This window comes from Microtus oregoni, unplaced genomic scaffold (assembly GCF_018167655.1).
Source record: "Microtus oregoni isolate MIOR12 unplaced genomic scaffold, Mior012 000012F_ref0000307, whole genome shotgun sequence".
NCBI lineage: Eukaryota > Metazoa > Chordata > Mammalia > Rodentia > Cricetidae > Microtus > Microtus oregoni.
Genome location: NW_024543071.1, coordinates 23,661,186 through 23,677,527, shown reverse-complemented (window position 1 = coordinate 23,677,527; position 16,342 = coordinate 23,661,186). Strand labels below are relative to the sequence as shown.

At 42.4% G+C, this 16,342-nt stretch overlaps 1 protein-coding gene and 1 non-coding gene across 2 annotated transcripts in view; both read left to right on the top strand.

Moving 5' to 3' along the window:
* Positions 1–5,992: 5,992 nt before the first annotated feature.
* The window catches only part of Kif11 (kinesin family member 11), a 50,091-nt gene continuing 39,741 nt past the window's right edge, over positions 5,993–16,342 (top strand). Inside the window, exon 1 of the mRNA XM_041662204.1 lies at positions 5,993–6,199. Coding sequence (XP_041518138.1) covers positions 6,123–6,199 — 77 coding nt within the window. The 5' untranslated portion in view covers positions 5,993–6,122. The remainder of the gene's footprint in view (positions 6,200–16,342) is intronic.
* Positions 7,427–7,561, top strand: LOC121454834. The gene has a single exon (XR_005975351.1). It is a non-coding gene; the product is annotated as a small nucleolar RNA SNORA70 (small nucleolar RNA).

Here is a 16,342-nt window from a genome sequence, read left to right as displayed (position 1 = left end):
AAACCCTGTAACAAAAAACCAAACCAAAACAAAACAAAAACCCATAATAGTGTGCATACATTCCTTACAAAGCTGGAAATATTATTAAAGTTTTCCCAAAAAACTGATAACGATTGCTTCTGGGGGTTTGGAGGGATCAATGCAGGAAAAGCTATCATTATAAGATTTTTGGAGTACACAACTTGGTTTTGATTTGTCCACATTTTGCTCTAAGAAAAACAAAGCTCTTGGGCTGGGGAAATGGCTTACTGGGTAAGGTGCTTGTTGCTTTAGTGTGAAGACCTGAGTTCAGATCTCCAGCCCCCACCAAACAGTGCTGTGTGGCATAGCTGGAACCTGAGCCCTGGGGCACAGGAACTGGAGACTACCTGGGGTGCAAAGGCTAGCCAGTCTAGCTGAAATGTCACACACCACATTCAATAAGAAGGACTACTGATAATATGGATAAAATTTTATTCAGTTTTAAAGACACGTGAAGTTATGAAATTGTAGAAAATGGATAGAGAGGAGAGAAGAGATCACTGGTCACTCTTCCGATCAGTTGGGTTCTTTTTTTTTTTTTTTTCCTTTTTGGTTTTTCAAGACAGGGTCTTTCTGTGTAACAAACAGCCCTGGCTGTCCTGGAACTCACTTTGTAGATAGACTGGCTTTGAACTCACTCACAGAAACCCGCCTGCCTCTGCCTCCTGAGTGCTGGGATTAAAGGCATGTGCCACCACTGCCTGGTGATCAGTCAGGTTCTTACCCTGATCAATATCTGATACCTGAGTTTTTATTGATAAAGAATAATTAGATAAATACTACATCTGGCATCCAATGTGTGGCATGAGATCATGAGGCAGCTGCTCCATTGGCTTTGTGGTCCCTGGAGTTGCTATCATGGCTGGCTTTCCCTCCCTCTAAGCCCTCCGCTTGCATGAGTCTGGGGTTTTCCTGTTTCAGCCTCTCTATAACAGACTCCAGCTGCTGCCCTGGTCTTGGCCCCAAATGCCACAGGTATTTGGGTACCAAACACCATCAAAATTGGCCACCCACCATATTCCATGCTTATGTTAATGCAGATATATATGTTACTTTAAAAGTTTGTGTGTTTTCAGAAAAAAAGGACCAGATACCAATAAAGACAAATAGTCCAACTTCTCAGAATGCTTCTGTTGTAGTTTCCTCAAAATTCTGCATTCAGAACAACTTCAAAGCTGCTAGATGAGATGGTTTGTGAGTAGCATCACAGACGGCTCCAGCCAAGAGTTCAGATAAGCTCTACACTTTCCCATTACACAGAGACTAAACAAAAAAAATAATACAGCTAGCTCTCCTAGAACTTGATCATCATCCAGTTTTTTTCAGGGTCCCCTAAAGAAGCCATTGCCCCTAGACAACAGGAAGCAGTCTAAAGAACACAATGCCCACATTCCCAAGAGGTGGGGTGGTGGTTTCTGGTTGTTTGGTGGTATTTGTCATTGTTTAAGTGGGATTAATTGCAAATTGTTACTGGTCATGGTCTGAAAAAAAAAAACGGTTTAAATAATGAAGGTTGGGCCGGGCGATGGTGGCGCACGCTTTTAATCCCAGCACTCGGGAGGCAAAGGCAGGCGGATCTCTGCGAGTTCGAGGCCAGCCTGGTCTACAGAGCTAGTTCCAGGACAGGCTCCAAAAAGCCACAGAGAAACCCTGTCTCGAAAAAACCAAAAAAATAAAAAAAATAATGAAGGTTGGATTCAAGGATCTCTTTCTGAAAAAAAATAGGGGGAATACAGGAATACTAGAATAAAAGGGTAGATTATTGAATCTACTTTTAAACTAAAAAGGCAACTATTAGTCTTAAATATTTTACATTGATATATATATATATTTGTATATTGATACAAATTTAAGGTTAATTTTGTTATACTGTATTATATGTTTCTGTTCTTGTTTAAGGCATTGTATCTATGCAGCTCATTTACAAATGTAAAGTTCTAGTCCTTGAAATCTAGTAAGGCTAGTAAAGAAAGACAGGTTAGTAGTCTATAACAATCAAATCTGTGGTCATGTTAGCTGTGTTTTCAGGGTCAAACAGAGATATATTTTAGACAGATAGATGGTCTTCAATCACTTCAAGACTTACAGAATATGGCATTTAAGATGTTTTTTTTTTTTTTTTTGGGTTTTTCGAGACAGGGTTTCTCTGTGGCTTTGGAGCTCGTCCTGGAACTAGCTCTGTAGACCAGGCTGGTCTCGAACTCACAGAGATCTGCCTGCCTCTGCCTCCCGAGTGCTGGGATTAAAGGCGTGTGCCACCATCGCCCGGCGGCACTTAAGATGTTTTAATAACATAAGACTTTTCATGACTGTGAGACATGTCTGCTCTTGGCAGCACTAATCTACTTCAGAGAAGATAGGCACTGAAGAACCTCAATATGGAGTTTGCTTTTTTTGAGGTAAAAGTTAGTCACTGGGCAAGAAACTACTACTCTTGCCTTGATTGCTGACAGTATCTTGTCCAAACTGGACAAGCAGGACACAAAAGAAAGCAACTGCTAAACTTTTCCAAGACAAGCTGGGGCAGTTTTCAAAATCTGCTTCACAGTCAGGTAGTAGTGGAGCACGTCTTTAATCCCAGAACTCAGAAAGCAGAGGCTGGTGGATCTCTGTGAGTTTGAGGCTAGCCTGGTATAAAGAGGTAGTTCCAGGACAGCTAAGGGCTGTTATACAGAGAAACCCTATCTAAAAAACAAAAAACAAAAACAAAAACAGAGAAAAACAAAAAGTCTGCTTTGTAAAATGTCTGTCAATTATTCCTAGGCCTGTAGGCTGAAAATGGATGGCCCAACGTTGCAGAGAAACCTTGGAGTGACTGACCGTTCAGGTACAAAACTTTGGACTCACCAAGATAGGATAGAAAATGGAGTATTTTCTTCAAATTTGTCAAATACAAGTGGAATGTACTTTGCAAATGTAATTCTTTCTTGATAATTATTCTTATTGTATATAATTTTACTGTATTAGAGTTAAAAACCTTTCCTTTTTATTTAGACATAAGGGGGGAATACTGTGATATATTTGTATGCTGTGAAGATGTATTGCTGTGGTTGGTGTCATTAAAAGCTGAACAGCCAATAGCTAGGTAGGAGGTATAGGTGGGACTCCTGGCAGAGAAGCAGGATGGGTAGTAAGGAGATGAGGTGATGCCACATGACAGAACATAGATTAATATAAATGGGCTAATTTAAATTATAAGATGTAGTTGAAAACAAGCCTAAGATAAGCCCAAGCTTTCATAATTAATAATAATAAATTAATAATAATTATTACTAATAGGTCTTTATGTCATTTGTGAGCTGCAACTCAAAGAAAGACTTGTTATGGGGTGAGGGGATGGTGGTGAGCAAAAAACACTTGAAACATGAAAAAGAAAAAGAAGCTGGGTGGTGGTGGCACATGACTTTAATCCCAGCACTTGGGAGGCAGAGGCAGGTGAATTTCTATGAGTTTGAGGCCAGCCTAGTCTACAGAGCAAGTTCTAGGACAGGCTCCAAAGTTACAGAGAAACCAGGCCTTGAAAAAACAAAACAAAACAGAAACAACAAAAAGCAAGGTCTCATCCACACTAAACCAATGCTGTACTGAGCCTCTAGCTTATATTTTACATTTTTAAATTATTGTCTTGAATTGCTTGTAAGAACCTAAAAGATTTCCTGTAGATACTGCTTTGATATTTACTAAGGAGAAATAATTTTTTGTCTTTTTAAAACCATTATCTGCTAGGTACTTTACACATGTTACCTTAATCCTCTAATAATTCTAACAGTGGAACAGGAGGCCTGAAAAAGTGAAAATTTCACACACACACACACACACACATCACATTTAAGAGCTGGGAATGTTGCTTAGTGGTAGAGTATTTGCCTAGCACACACAAAATCTTAGTTTCAATCCCCAGTGTCTCCTAAATGCTTTCCCCAGGACATGATGGTACGGGAATAGGCTGAAGTCCTGCTGTCGAGAGCTGTCTCCCCGGAAAAGGCATCATTTTATAGTTGTGATAACTAATGGTTCAACCTATATAAACATGGTTCCTGGCTTTGCTTTCAAGGCAGTGGTGAGAACTTATATTCTTCGCAGTTCTGGCTCAAAATATAATAAACCCAAGTCTTTGCACAAATTCCTATCTCTGGAGTTTGTGGGTTTGCAAAGCATCTACCAACAGACCTGATATTCAGACAACAATAATTTTTATTATCTCCTTTTAACAACAAGGAAGCCCAAACTGCGAGATGTTAAATATTTTCCTTCAGGAGCCAAGGATATATTTATTTTGTGTAAATATCTGTTCAGATAATACAAAGCTAGCTAGGGGTGGAGATGGTGGAGTGTTGATCTAGCTCAAAGAAGTCTGTTATGGAAGATTAACTTAAGATGTGGTTATATTCGTTTACGCTGTGGAATATTTGTTTAATGATGCAAAGATGTGTTACGTTTGTTTGCTTTTTTTGTTTGTTTGTTTTGGTTTTTCGAGACAGGGTTTCTGAGTAGCTTTCGAGCTTGTCCTGGAACGAGTTTTTGTAGACCAGGCTGGCCTCGAACTCACAGAGATTCTTCTGCCTCTGTCTCCCAAGTGATGGGTAAAGATGTGCGCCACCATTGCCCGGCTATATTTGTTTGATTACATAAAAATTAACCTGGGGTCAGCAGGCTGACACAAGTGGTTGGAAGGACCCTTGTGTAGCTAAGGTTCTTAAGTAGGGGCTGGACAGAATGATGGATGCCCTATTTGGAGGAGACTCAAGCTAAGAAAGGTTAGCTACTTGTGAGCAGAATTTCACCTCACCCTTTGAATCCTGAATTCTTTTTTTTTTTTTTTTTTTGGTTTTTCGAGACAGGGTTTCTCTGTGGTTTTGGAGCCTGTCCTGGAATGAATCCTGAATTCTAAAGAGGGATAGAGATCCAGATCCCTTTACCAAACGTGACAGAGTCAGTGCCTGAGGCAACAGAATTTCTGCCTGGCTACAGCCAGTACAGTCTAACCGCTATTGGTAGCTGCAGAGTTTCAATGCAATTACCCGTTAGGACGTAGTTGCTTAAGGGACAGCTACGGAATTTAATGAAAAACAACAGAAGCTCTTGGTTTTATTCCCCAGTCCAGTATAAATGGGTATGGTGGTGAATGCTTATAATCCCAGCACTGGGGACGTGGAGTCAGGATGATCAAAGTCATCCTCAGTTATACAGTGAGTTCGAGGTTGTCTTGAGCTACATCAACTTTTATCTCAAAAAAAAAAAAAAAAAAAGGAAGGAAGGAAGAAAGAAAAACCCTGGGCGGTAGAGGCAGGCAGATCTCTGAGTTGGAGGTCAGCATGGTCTACGGAGTGAGTTCCAGGGCAGCCAGGACTACACTGGGAAACCCTGTCTCGAACAGTTCCGGTATGTCCACCTTGTGGGACATTTTGAGATGCCAGTGAGTCTCTGGGATACGGTAGTTTATCTGTACACATCTGACCGTGATTAGCCGAGAGGACCAGGGATCTGGACTGTGGGAGCAGGTATTTGGAGGGTACATGGGCACTTCTCCCTGCACCCCCGAGTTACGTTAAGATCCCAAGAAACAGAAACGCAGCTCCGGGCATCCACTGCGGCGCCTCCCCAAACCCCGCCGAGTCCTTCGTTCGTCAGCTCTCCAGAAAGCGAGAGGTCTCAGAGGCGGGCAGGACCCGGCGAGCACGGCGGCGAAGGCGTCCCAGGCCCCAGCAGCAGAACAGCCGCGGCTCTTGACCGCGTACCTAGGACCACAGCTCCCTAGCCCGCACCATTTCCCTCTCCCTTCGGCCACGCCCTAGCGTGCCGCGGTGACGACACGGCGTCCCATGATGCCCTGCGCGTCGTGCTTCGCCGCTACTGGCTGCGTAACTCGACTCCTTTTTTCAAATTGAGGCGCCGAATCGTTGCTGGTTTCCGTGCCGAGGCCAGCTCCGGGGTTCTGGCTGTCGGCTTGTGGCGGGCCGGTGGCCACGGCCAGAGGCTTGCGTGCACCGCGGGTCTCGGTCCTGCAGGCCACGGCAGCATTGGTCGTGAGGAAGAGGGCCCCCAGTGTCCCACCCCGTCGGAGTCGCCGCCAGGGCGGCAGGTTTTTGGGCACGAGCGTCATGGCGTCCCAGCCGAGTTCTTCTTCGAAGAAGAAAGAGGAAAAGGGCAAGAACATCCAGGTGGTGGTGCGCTGCAGGTAGGGAGAGGCTGGTAGGAGTCCGGACGCGGAGGCTTCTCTCTTGGGCTCCCTCCCGGGCCGTCTGCGGAAGCGGCTTGTTTACGCTTTCTGAAAAGATCTAAATTGCCCGTTTCTAGGCTCCCCGTGTTTTGTTCGATAAAATGGTACCAGGTTGAGTTCTACATTAAGGTTTGTTTCTGAGGGGAAGAATGTTAGAATGTTGGGGCTGCTTCGGGTTAAGCTGCATTCACATGATTGCGCTTCACTGAAAAGCACGTCCCCTTTTAAAAGACCAATATCGTCGAAGATTTAGGTGTCACTGCTCTATGCCGCTGCATGCGGTTTGTCAGTTTGGGAATAAAGCTTCGTATCGACTTTGCAGATTGTTTGGCGCTTGCTTGCCTTGGGCTTATTTGCACCTCGGGAAGAGTAAGTTGCTCGTTTTCTTTTTTCTGGATGTAATAGCTTACTCATCTCAATTATCCAAGTAGACGTCACTCAAGTTAAGCTTTGAAAGCAAAGCTGTAAAGTGGGTTAATGAAGTTCACAACCATTAAGGGACTTGTTTGTGGTGCAACATCTCCTCTCTTTTTCTCTTTTCTTTTTTTTTCGGGACAGGGTTTTTCTGTGTAGCCCTGACTGTCCCGGAGCTCGCTCTTTAGACCAGACTGACCTCGAACTCTCAGATCCGCCTACCTCTGCTGGGATTGAAGGCGCGCGCCACCACCGCCCAGCCCTATTTCTCTTTTTATCTGTCTTTGTCCACAGACCAAAAGAGAATTGTGAATAGAGAGAGGATGTGGGGCTTCAACTCTTCGCCTGACTGACATCCAAATAGCTTACTCGAATTTTTTAATTTTTTTGAGTTCTTGTGATGTTACCGTGACCGGTCTGGAACTCCTGGGTATAAGCTAGCCTTCTTTACTGTCTCAGCCTCTGGGGGGGTAGTTGGGATTGCTGGCTCACGGTTACAGGTACCCCACTACCCAATTTTAAAATGAACTCGTGGAGAACGGATGATACTTGTTGAAATGCGGTTTAAGTAGTGATGGATTTCCCCCCAGCATGTTAGTGCTTTCCCCTGTATATTGTGTGTGTGTCTTACATCTGCTTTGCCTGTATATTGTGTGTATATTTTACATCCGCTTTTGCCTGTATAGCGTGTGTATATCTTACATCTGCTTTGGTTGCTGTTGAGAGTTGCCCTTGCAACTTTTTTTTGGTCAGTCCAAAAGTATTCACCATTTGCAACTAATTAAGCCGACTAGGTCCCTTTCCCCTTGGGGCCCTGGTGTGCAATGGTTGCAAACAGCAACCTCCTTGGTAGTGTACGCAGCCTGTTACCTGTATGGGTTGCCCTAAGGGACCTTGGAGACAATTTTCTGGCACTTATTCAAGTCTCTGATCTCAATGCTGTCTCCAATGTAGGCTCCAGACAGGCATGCGTGGTGCCTTTGGGAAGCCCCAGGGCACAGTGGCCAGGGTTCACATTGGCCAGGTCATCATGTCCATCCGTACTAAGCTGCAGAATAAGGAACATGTGATTGAGGCTCTTCGTAGAGCCAAGTTCAAATTCCCCGGCTGCCAGAAGATCCACATCTCAAAGAAATGGGGCTTTACTAAGTTTAATGCAGATGAATTTGAAGACATGGTTGCTGAGAAGCGACTCATTCCTGATGGCTGTGGGGTCAAATATATTCCTAATTGTGGTCCTCTGGACAAGTGGCGAGCCCTACACTCCTGAGGGCTTTCACGATGTTCTCCTGTACCCTACCAAATCATGTTCAGTAATAAATCTCATATCCAGTCTGCTAAAAAACAAAACAAAACAAAAAAACAAAAGTATTCACCAAACTGAAATATTTTATAAAACTTTTAGGTTATATTGCTTACCAAGCTTTGGTGACTAAGTGTAGATATTGAAAATGATAAGGTTTGGCTTTGTTTTGGCGTGTAGTTTTTGAGTATGTGTGTGGGTTCCTTCCGTTCTTTCCTTCCTATCGCAAGATTCATGAAGTCCGCACTAATCTTGAGCATCTTGGCATAGCGCAAGGTGACCTTGTAGGCCTGATTCTTCTGCCTCTTCCTCCTAAGTGCTGGGTGACAAGTGTGTGCCATTGTGCCTGTCATTTTGGTGGGGTTTGTTTGTGTAACAGACCTAGCTGTCCTGGAACTCACTCTGTAGACCAGGCTGGCCTGGAACTCACAGAGATCCACTTGCCTCTACCTCCCGAGCGCTGGGATTAAAGGAATGTGCCACCACACCACTGTTAGTGTTCTTTATAACTCATATATTTTGCAAGTGATGAAGGAAACAATAATACACAGAAAAAGTAATACTGATAGTAATAATAGAAATTAACAAACTGCAAAGTAACTGTTTAAAAAGTGGGTTTTGGCCGGGCGGTGGTGGCGCACGCCTTTAATCCCAGCACTTGGGAGGCAGAGGCAGGCGGATCTCTGTGAGTTCGAGACCAGCCTGGTCTACAAGAGCTAGTTCCAGGACAGGCTCCAAAGCCGCAGAGAAACCCTGTCTCGAAAAACCAAAAAAAAAAAAAAAAAAAAAAAAAAAAAGTGGGTTTTGGGGGCTAGCAAGATTGCTCAGTTTAGGAGAACTTCTCATCTTCCAGAAGATTGGAGGTCTGGCCCCCACACCTGGTGGCTCACAACCACCTCTGACTCCAGCTTTCAATCATCACTCAAACTGATAAATCCACCTCCATGTGTCCTTATCCTCCTACACTTCAAGCCTTGCCTTAAGAGATTTCTTTTATATTTTTTACCAGTGAAAAATGTTGACATTGTGTCTGTCATGTACAATAATTTTGGCATAGGTTTTTCTTTTTCCTTTCTGGTTAGCTTTTTCTCTATCAAGTAGTGTTTCTGGTGCAAATCTTGTCATTAAACATTATGAGACTTTCTCAGGCTGCTGAGTGTTAGATCCAGTTTGTCTTATATCTGTGTTTGGTGGCAGGGTCTCTCACTTCATAGCCTTCTGGCTAGTCTCAAACTCAGTTGGCTGTCCAGGCTGAGTTTCAGCTCAAAGAAGTCCTCCTGCCTCAGCCTCCTGAGTTACGGAGTTACATGTGTGAGCCACTATGCCTGTTTTTGATTGTGTTGCCTGTGTGTTTGGTGTCTTATTAAAGTAATCATTGCTAAAGCCAACATTGTCAGGCTTTTTATTCTTTCTCTGTTTCACAGTCTTAGTCTTAGGTGCAAGTTTTTTGTCCATTTTGAGTTATTTTATTTATTTATTTTTTGTATATGGTGTTAGGGTAATATTTGGTTTCTTTTTTTTATATGTGGATACTCACTTTTCCTAGCACCAGTTGTTAAAAAAACCTGTTCTTTAACTACTGAATAGTTTTGGTACACTTGTCTAAAATCATTTGCTCCCATATGAGAGGGTTTATTTGTGGGCATTCTGTTCCACTGTTCTTTGTCTGTCTGTCTATGTCCGTCCCATATAGTTTTGATTACTTATAGTTTTAAAATAAGTTTTAAAGTTAAGAAGTGTGAGTTTTGGAGGTTTGTTGGGTTTTTGTTTTTAGTCTTTTGTTTTTGGTGTCTCTGAAACAGGCTCACAAAAGCCTAGGTTACCTTCCAGCATGTTGTTCTGCCCGCCTTAGCTTCCCAAGTGTTGAAATTTGCTATAACTGGTTTCAGTAATGTTTTGTAATTTCCATTTTACAACTCTTTTAACTACCTGATTAAATTAATTTGTTCTTAATGTTATTTCAAATTGAATTAATTTTGTAACTTTCTTTTGGACTGTTTACTGCTGGAATATGTAAGTGCAATTGATTTTTACTCGCTAGTTTTCAATCTTATTATATGTGTGTATGATGTGTACGTCAGTGCCAGCATTCATGTGCCACAGGGTGTGTGTGTGTGTGTGTGTGTGTGTGTGTGTGTAGAACAGAATACAACTTTTGGAAGTCTATTGTATCCACCATGAAATACAGACATTTAACTCAGGTCTTATAGACTTGATCCGGAAAATGCTTTTACCATGTTACCCTTCTTAACCTGCCCTGACTGTATCTTGATACTTTTGTTGAGTTTATTATTTAAAACTTTTAAATACAAAGATTTAATTTCATTATTTGAATGGTGTATGTATGAACGTCCACCATATGTGTGCCTGCCTGCAGGGGCCAGAAGAGGACATTGGATTACTTGTCTGGAGTTGGAGGCTGTTATAAACCACTAGACGTGGGTATTGGGAAGTGAACTCAGGTCCTTGGGAAAAACAGTAAGCATTCTTAGCCTCTGACCTTTCTCTACTGTCCCTACTCTTAATTTGTAATTAAAAGGTTTTTGTTTTGTGTGTGTTTTTAATTGCATGTGTTCTGCGAGTTCAAGCACATGCCTATGCACACGTGCCACGACAGCCTTTAGCCGTGCAAAGGCAACACAGGAGTTTGTTCTAGCCTCTTACCCTTTGGGTCCCTGGAACTGAACCCAGGTTGTCAGATTTGGTGGGAAGTGCCATTTCCCATTGACCTACCTCACTGGCCCTTAATTTAAAATTTTTGTTCTAGTTTAAATTACGAAGTATAGGATTTCATCATGGCATCTTCATATACTTATGATTTGATTATTTTCTTCCCCCACTGCTCTCCCCTTTGACCTTTAGCTGATTTCGTTTCTTCTCTCAAGTAGTCTCAGAATTGATTTACTTGTCTTACTTGTATGTGTGTTTTACCATTAAGGTTCTCTCCTAGTTATTTAAGAGGCCAAGGCAAGAGGAGTGTCTAAACCCAGGAGTTCAAGATCAGCCTAGACATCTAGCAAGATCTTGTTTCTTAAAAAGAAAAAACAAAAACAAAAGAACTGGGGTGAGGATGTAACTCTGAGGGGAAATATTTACCCAACACAGCTTGTACAAGGCCTTGAGACCTTGGTGCACTATACCACGTCTGTGTCTGCCTGCAGAGGGCAAAAGAGAGCACTGCATTACTTGAAGCTGAAGTTACAGGCAGTTGTAAGCCACAGACATGGGTGCTAGAAAACTAAACTCAGGTCCTCTGGAAAAGCAGCAAGTGCTCTTAAGTATTCTGTGAATTTCTAATATTTGACATTTTAAAAAATGTATCTAACTTTATTTTATGTACGTTACTATGAGGGTGTCAGATCCCCTGAAACTGGAGTTACAAGACAGTTGTGAGCTGCCATGCGGGTGTTGGGACTTGAACCCAGGTCCTCTGGAAGAGCAGCCAGTACTCTTAACCGCCGAGCCATCTCTCCAGCCGTCCCCCCCCCCCCAATTTGGCTTTTAGTAGAACTATTTTCCTTGTAATTTTTGGTCAAAATACTATTTCTGCATCAATTAACAGGAAAGTTTTTCATTGATTAGCTTTTGTAAGTCATCCTTGTATTGGTTGTGTGCATAATTCATGCTTCTAAATTCAGTTTGCTAGTATTTTGTTGACTCCCCCTGCGGGGGGGGGGGCAGTACACCAGAATCCACCATCATGGCTCCGTGGTTTTTGAATTCATAGGGAATAGTGATAATGATCTGTAGTTTTCTTGTGCCTTTATGTAGTTTTGACATCAGGATGAACCTTTTTTTTTTTGGTTTTTCGAGCCTGTCCTGGAACTAGCTCTGTAGACCAGGCTGGTCTCGAACTCACAGAGATCCGCCTGCCTCTGCCTCCCAAGTGCTGGGATTAAAGGCGTGTGCCACCACCGCCTGGCCCAGGATGAACCTTCTTATAAAGAAAGAGAAAGCAAGAAGTATTAGGAATGAGTTGGGAAATACTCCCCTCCTGTATCTGGTAGGGTTTCTATTGCTGTGAAGAGACAAATCTTATAAAGGAAAACATTTAATTGGGGCTGCGTTACAGTTCAGAGCTTTAGTTCATTGTCATCATGATGGGAAGCATGGTGGCATGGAGGCAGATGTGGTGCTGGAAAGAATGTTGAGTTCTACACCTAGATTGACTGGCAGCAGGAAGAGAATGTGTCTGGGCGTGGCTTGCACTGAAACCTCAAAGCCCACTCCCAGTGACACACTTCCTCCAAGGCCACACCTCCTAATAGTACCACCTCTATGAGCCTATAGCGGCCTTTTCAAACCACCACACCTCCCTTACTTTTTTTTCTCAAAGGGCATGGAAATTAATAATAGTTCTTGAATTGTTTGGTAGAATTCTCTTTGAAACTGCCAGGTTCAGGGGTTAGTCTCTCCTTCCTTTTCCTCTTCCTCCCTCCGTTTTCGTGGGTAAACTAGCTTTACTAGAGAAATCCAGGGCTCCACAGGACTTGAGAGTTGCCATACAGGAGCACCGCACTGACAGGTCCCAGGTGCAGTTGCCACCCAACTTAGCCTGTGTCTTCTCTTGATTTGAGATTTGGGAGCCACACTTCTCGTTTTTGCAGAAAAGAGAACCATGGACTTTTACCTTCCAGTTTGTTCTGAGTACTTTTGGTGAGGGTCTCTCTCTCCCTTGCACTGGCTTAGGGCCCATCATTTGCTAATAGTGTGTCTGCAAGAAGTATATCTGCTCTTTCTGGAGTGATGCTCTCCCGTGAGGCTGCACAAGGGTTGCACAAGTCTTGATCTGCACTGTCTTCTCTAGCCAGTTAATTCTGGAGTCTATAGCTCCCGGAACCTCTCAGCCCTGCTGTTCTCAGAAGATGGAGGTGAGGAAGAGGACTTCGTTAGGAGATGATGCTACCACTCTCACTTCCTATCCCTCTGATTTGGCCTTAAGTTTAAGTTTTTGTATTTCTTCAGCTGAGCAACAATTGTTGGTTCATAGTTGTTGTTGTTTTTGTAAAATCAATAGAATTATCAGCACTTTCATCTCTAATTAAGCCATTTTCTTAGTACACCTAGCTAAGGCTTGCCAATTTATTCATTCATTCATTCATTCAATTTATTTATTTATTATTTATTTATTTATTATGCATAGTGTTCTATCTGCATGGATGCCACCAGACCAGAAGAGGGCACCAGATCTCATTATAGATGGTTGTAAGCCACCATGTGGTTGCTGGGAATTGAACTCAGGACCTCTGGAAGAGCAGGCAGTGCTCTTAACCTCTGAGCCATCTCTCCAGCCCTTATTTATTTTTTTAAATTTATTTATTGTGTATGCAATGTTCTGTCTGCATTTTGCTTGCACACCAGAAGAGGACATCAGATCTCATTACAGTTGGCTATGAGCCACTATGTGGTTGCTGGGAATTGAACCCCAGGACCTCTGGAAGAGCAGCCAGTGCTCTTAACCTCTGAGCCATTTCGCCAGCCCCTTGTCAATTTGTTGATCTTTATTGTTTTTTCTCTAGTTTTCAATTTTATCTTTATTATTTCCTACCTTTTGGCTTTGGATTGATTTGTTTAAATTTTAGTGTTAGGATGTCCTTGGATCTTTCTTGGTTCTTAATGTAAGGATTTATACTGCTTAGCATTGGACATTCACTTTGCTTTATTATGGCCCTTTTTTTAAAATCAATTTTGAACCAACCCCCCCCCCCCCCCCGTGTGTGTTTGTGAGAAGGTTAGCATACAGAGCCATCGCTCATGGTTTCCTGCGGGCATTTCCATACATATTATGTACTTAGGCTTTGTCGTTACTCACCTCACTACCAGCCCTCATCTTCCTTGACCCCTTTTGCTGGGTCGCCTTTCTCTAAATGCCCCCTTCTGCTTTCAGGTCACACAGTTCCCTCCCCCACCTTGGGGTGTGCTCTGTTTTAATTTCCAAATATTTTCTTATTTTCATTCTGCTTTCTTTGTTGATCTTAATAATTTAAGCACGCTTTATTTACTTATTTATGTGTGGTACTAGCAAATTCAATTTAAAACTACAATTTTTTTCCAAGCTATGTTTCTGTGTAGCCTTGGCTATCCTGGAACTTGTTCTGTGGACCAGGCTGGCCTCGAACTCACAGAGATCCGCCTGCCTCTGCCTCCCAAGCACTGGGATTAAAGGCCTGCACCACTCCCTGCTTGAAACTACAGTTAATGCATCTGCTGTGCATATCAGGACCCTGTAGTTTCTGTTGTCTCTCTGGAAAGCTTTCTTGCTCCAATACCTGCATGCCTGATCTCTTCACATTTAAATTCTGCTCACATGTCACCTCATCAGGAAGCATCTCATGATCACCCCAAAATACTACTCATCTACCATCTTATCACTTCCTATGCCCCCTTAGTTTGCTTAATTTTCTTTTATTTCTAGTATATTAGTAGCTAATATATTTATCTGGTAATATCTCTTCCAACTGTGTTAAGTTTCCTGAAGAGGATTTGGTGATATGTTTTTGTTTAGTTTTTCTTTTTTTCTTTTGAGATGGGGTTTGATGTGCCCAGTGCAGCACAAATAATTAAAAACCCAGAGACAGATATCGGGGTTGAAGCTGAAGATCAGAAAAGCAAAACAGCCCAGCCACTAAACACGTCTTGCCTCTTCCAACACTGGACAACTGCAGACTGAGCCCTGAGCCTCTGTCTTTTCCTGTCCTATATTCCCCTTTAGTGCTGGGATTAAAGGTGTGTGACACCACTGCCTGGCCCCTAGTGGCTTAGTTTTACCCTCTGATCTTCAGGCAAGCTTTATTTATTAAAACATAAATAAAATATCATTATACAGTGACCTTGTTCTTAAACACCTTGTCTTTCTGCCTCCAGTTCCTGAGTGCTTGGGACCACTGGTGTGCACCACAGTGTCTACTGTATGTGGTGCTGGGGAGCAAATCTATGGCCCTGTGTATCTTAGGCAAGCAAGCAACTCCTATCAGCTGAGCAACAGCCACAGCACCCCTTTCTAAAAAGATTTTTGTTTTTAAGTATGTGTATATGTGTGTAGATAGGTGCATGGGAGTTTGATGTCCCTGGAGTTAAGAAGAGGCTGTTGGATCCCCTGGATCCAATATGGGTTCTTAATTGCTGAGCTAGCTCTCTAGCTCCCAGCTGGTTTTCTGATTTTTGTTTTGTTCACTAGTTTATCCCTACTTTCTATCATATAACAAGTATATGATGCTGAATATTTGTGGAGTGACATCGGACTTTTAAAAATTTTTTAAAAATCTTTTAGTGTCCCTCCCTATTTTGGCTTGAAGGTTTTCTCTATCTGTATTGAGGCCCCAAATTGATTGAGTTTGTTAAGATAATTAGCAAGATCCTTGCAATTTTTTAGTTAGAGAAATCTGGGCAGGAAAATAGAAGATTGGAAGTCCTTTTTTCTGGTAGCCCTGACAGTCTTTAAAGAATATCTCGAGAGGGGGCTGGAGAGATGGCTCAGAGGTTAAGAGCACTGCCTGCTCTTCCAAAGGTCCTGAGTTCAATTCCCGGCAACCACATGGTGGCTCACAACCATCTGGAATGAGGTCTGGTACCCTCTTCTGGCCTGCGGTCATACACACAGACAGAATATTGTATACATAATAAATAAATAAATTATTTTTTTTTTTAAAAAAAAGAATATCTCGAGAGTTTTATAATTCTATCCCTACCCCCACTCCCACCCCCACAGCTGTCCTGTACCTTGCTCTATAGACAGGCTGGCCTGTAATTCAGTAATTCACCGGCTCCTTCTTCCTCTGCCTCCTGAGTGCTGGGATTAATGACATGTGTCACCATGCCCAGCATGTGTTTTCATAATTTTTAGTAATGTGTGATCTGTATAAATTTCATATTACTCTTTCCTGACAATTTGAATGACATGCATTCTGTAGCTTAATTTCATATTCATGCAAGAAAGTAATGTAGAGATGCTGGGAATAGAAGACTAATTGGAAAAGCTTTAGTTAATGAAAGCAAATCCATTATACTCGATAATTTTACTGCAATAGACTTAGTTTTTAGTGAATTCTTAGTAATGTATATTCCCGTTGGTACTGTGCATTGTGCAGGCACTACTACAAAATGACAGCACTACTCTTAGCCAGGAGGTAAATTTCCCAAGATCCCAGTAATATGCTAGTGAATTAGGTATAGGAAAAGTCAAGGTATGCATCATAAATGAATAATACCTTGGTTGTCTAGCAGTGAGGGAAGAGATTTTCTACTTAGACTTTCCTTATATACCGAGTGGGATAAATAACCCAAGTTGTTTCCTTTGGCTCAGTTAAATATTAAGTGTATAAATGAAATGTTATTAATGCTATTCTGTGGACTGTGGTTTTTGACAGGGATTAAATGGAGCTAAA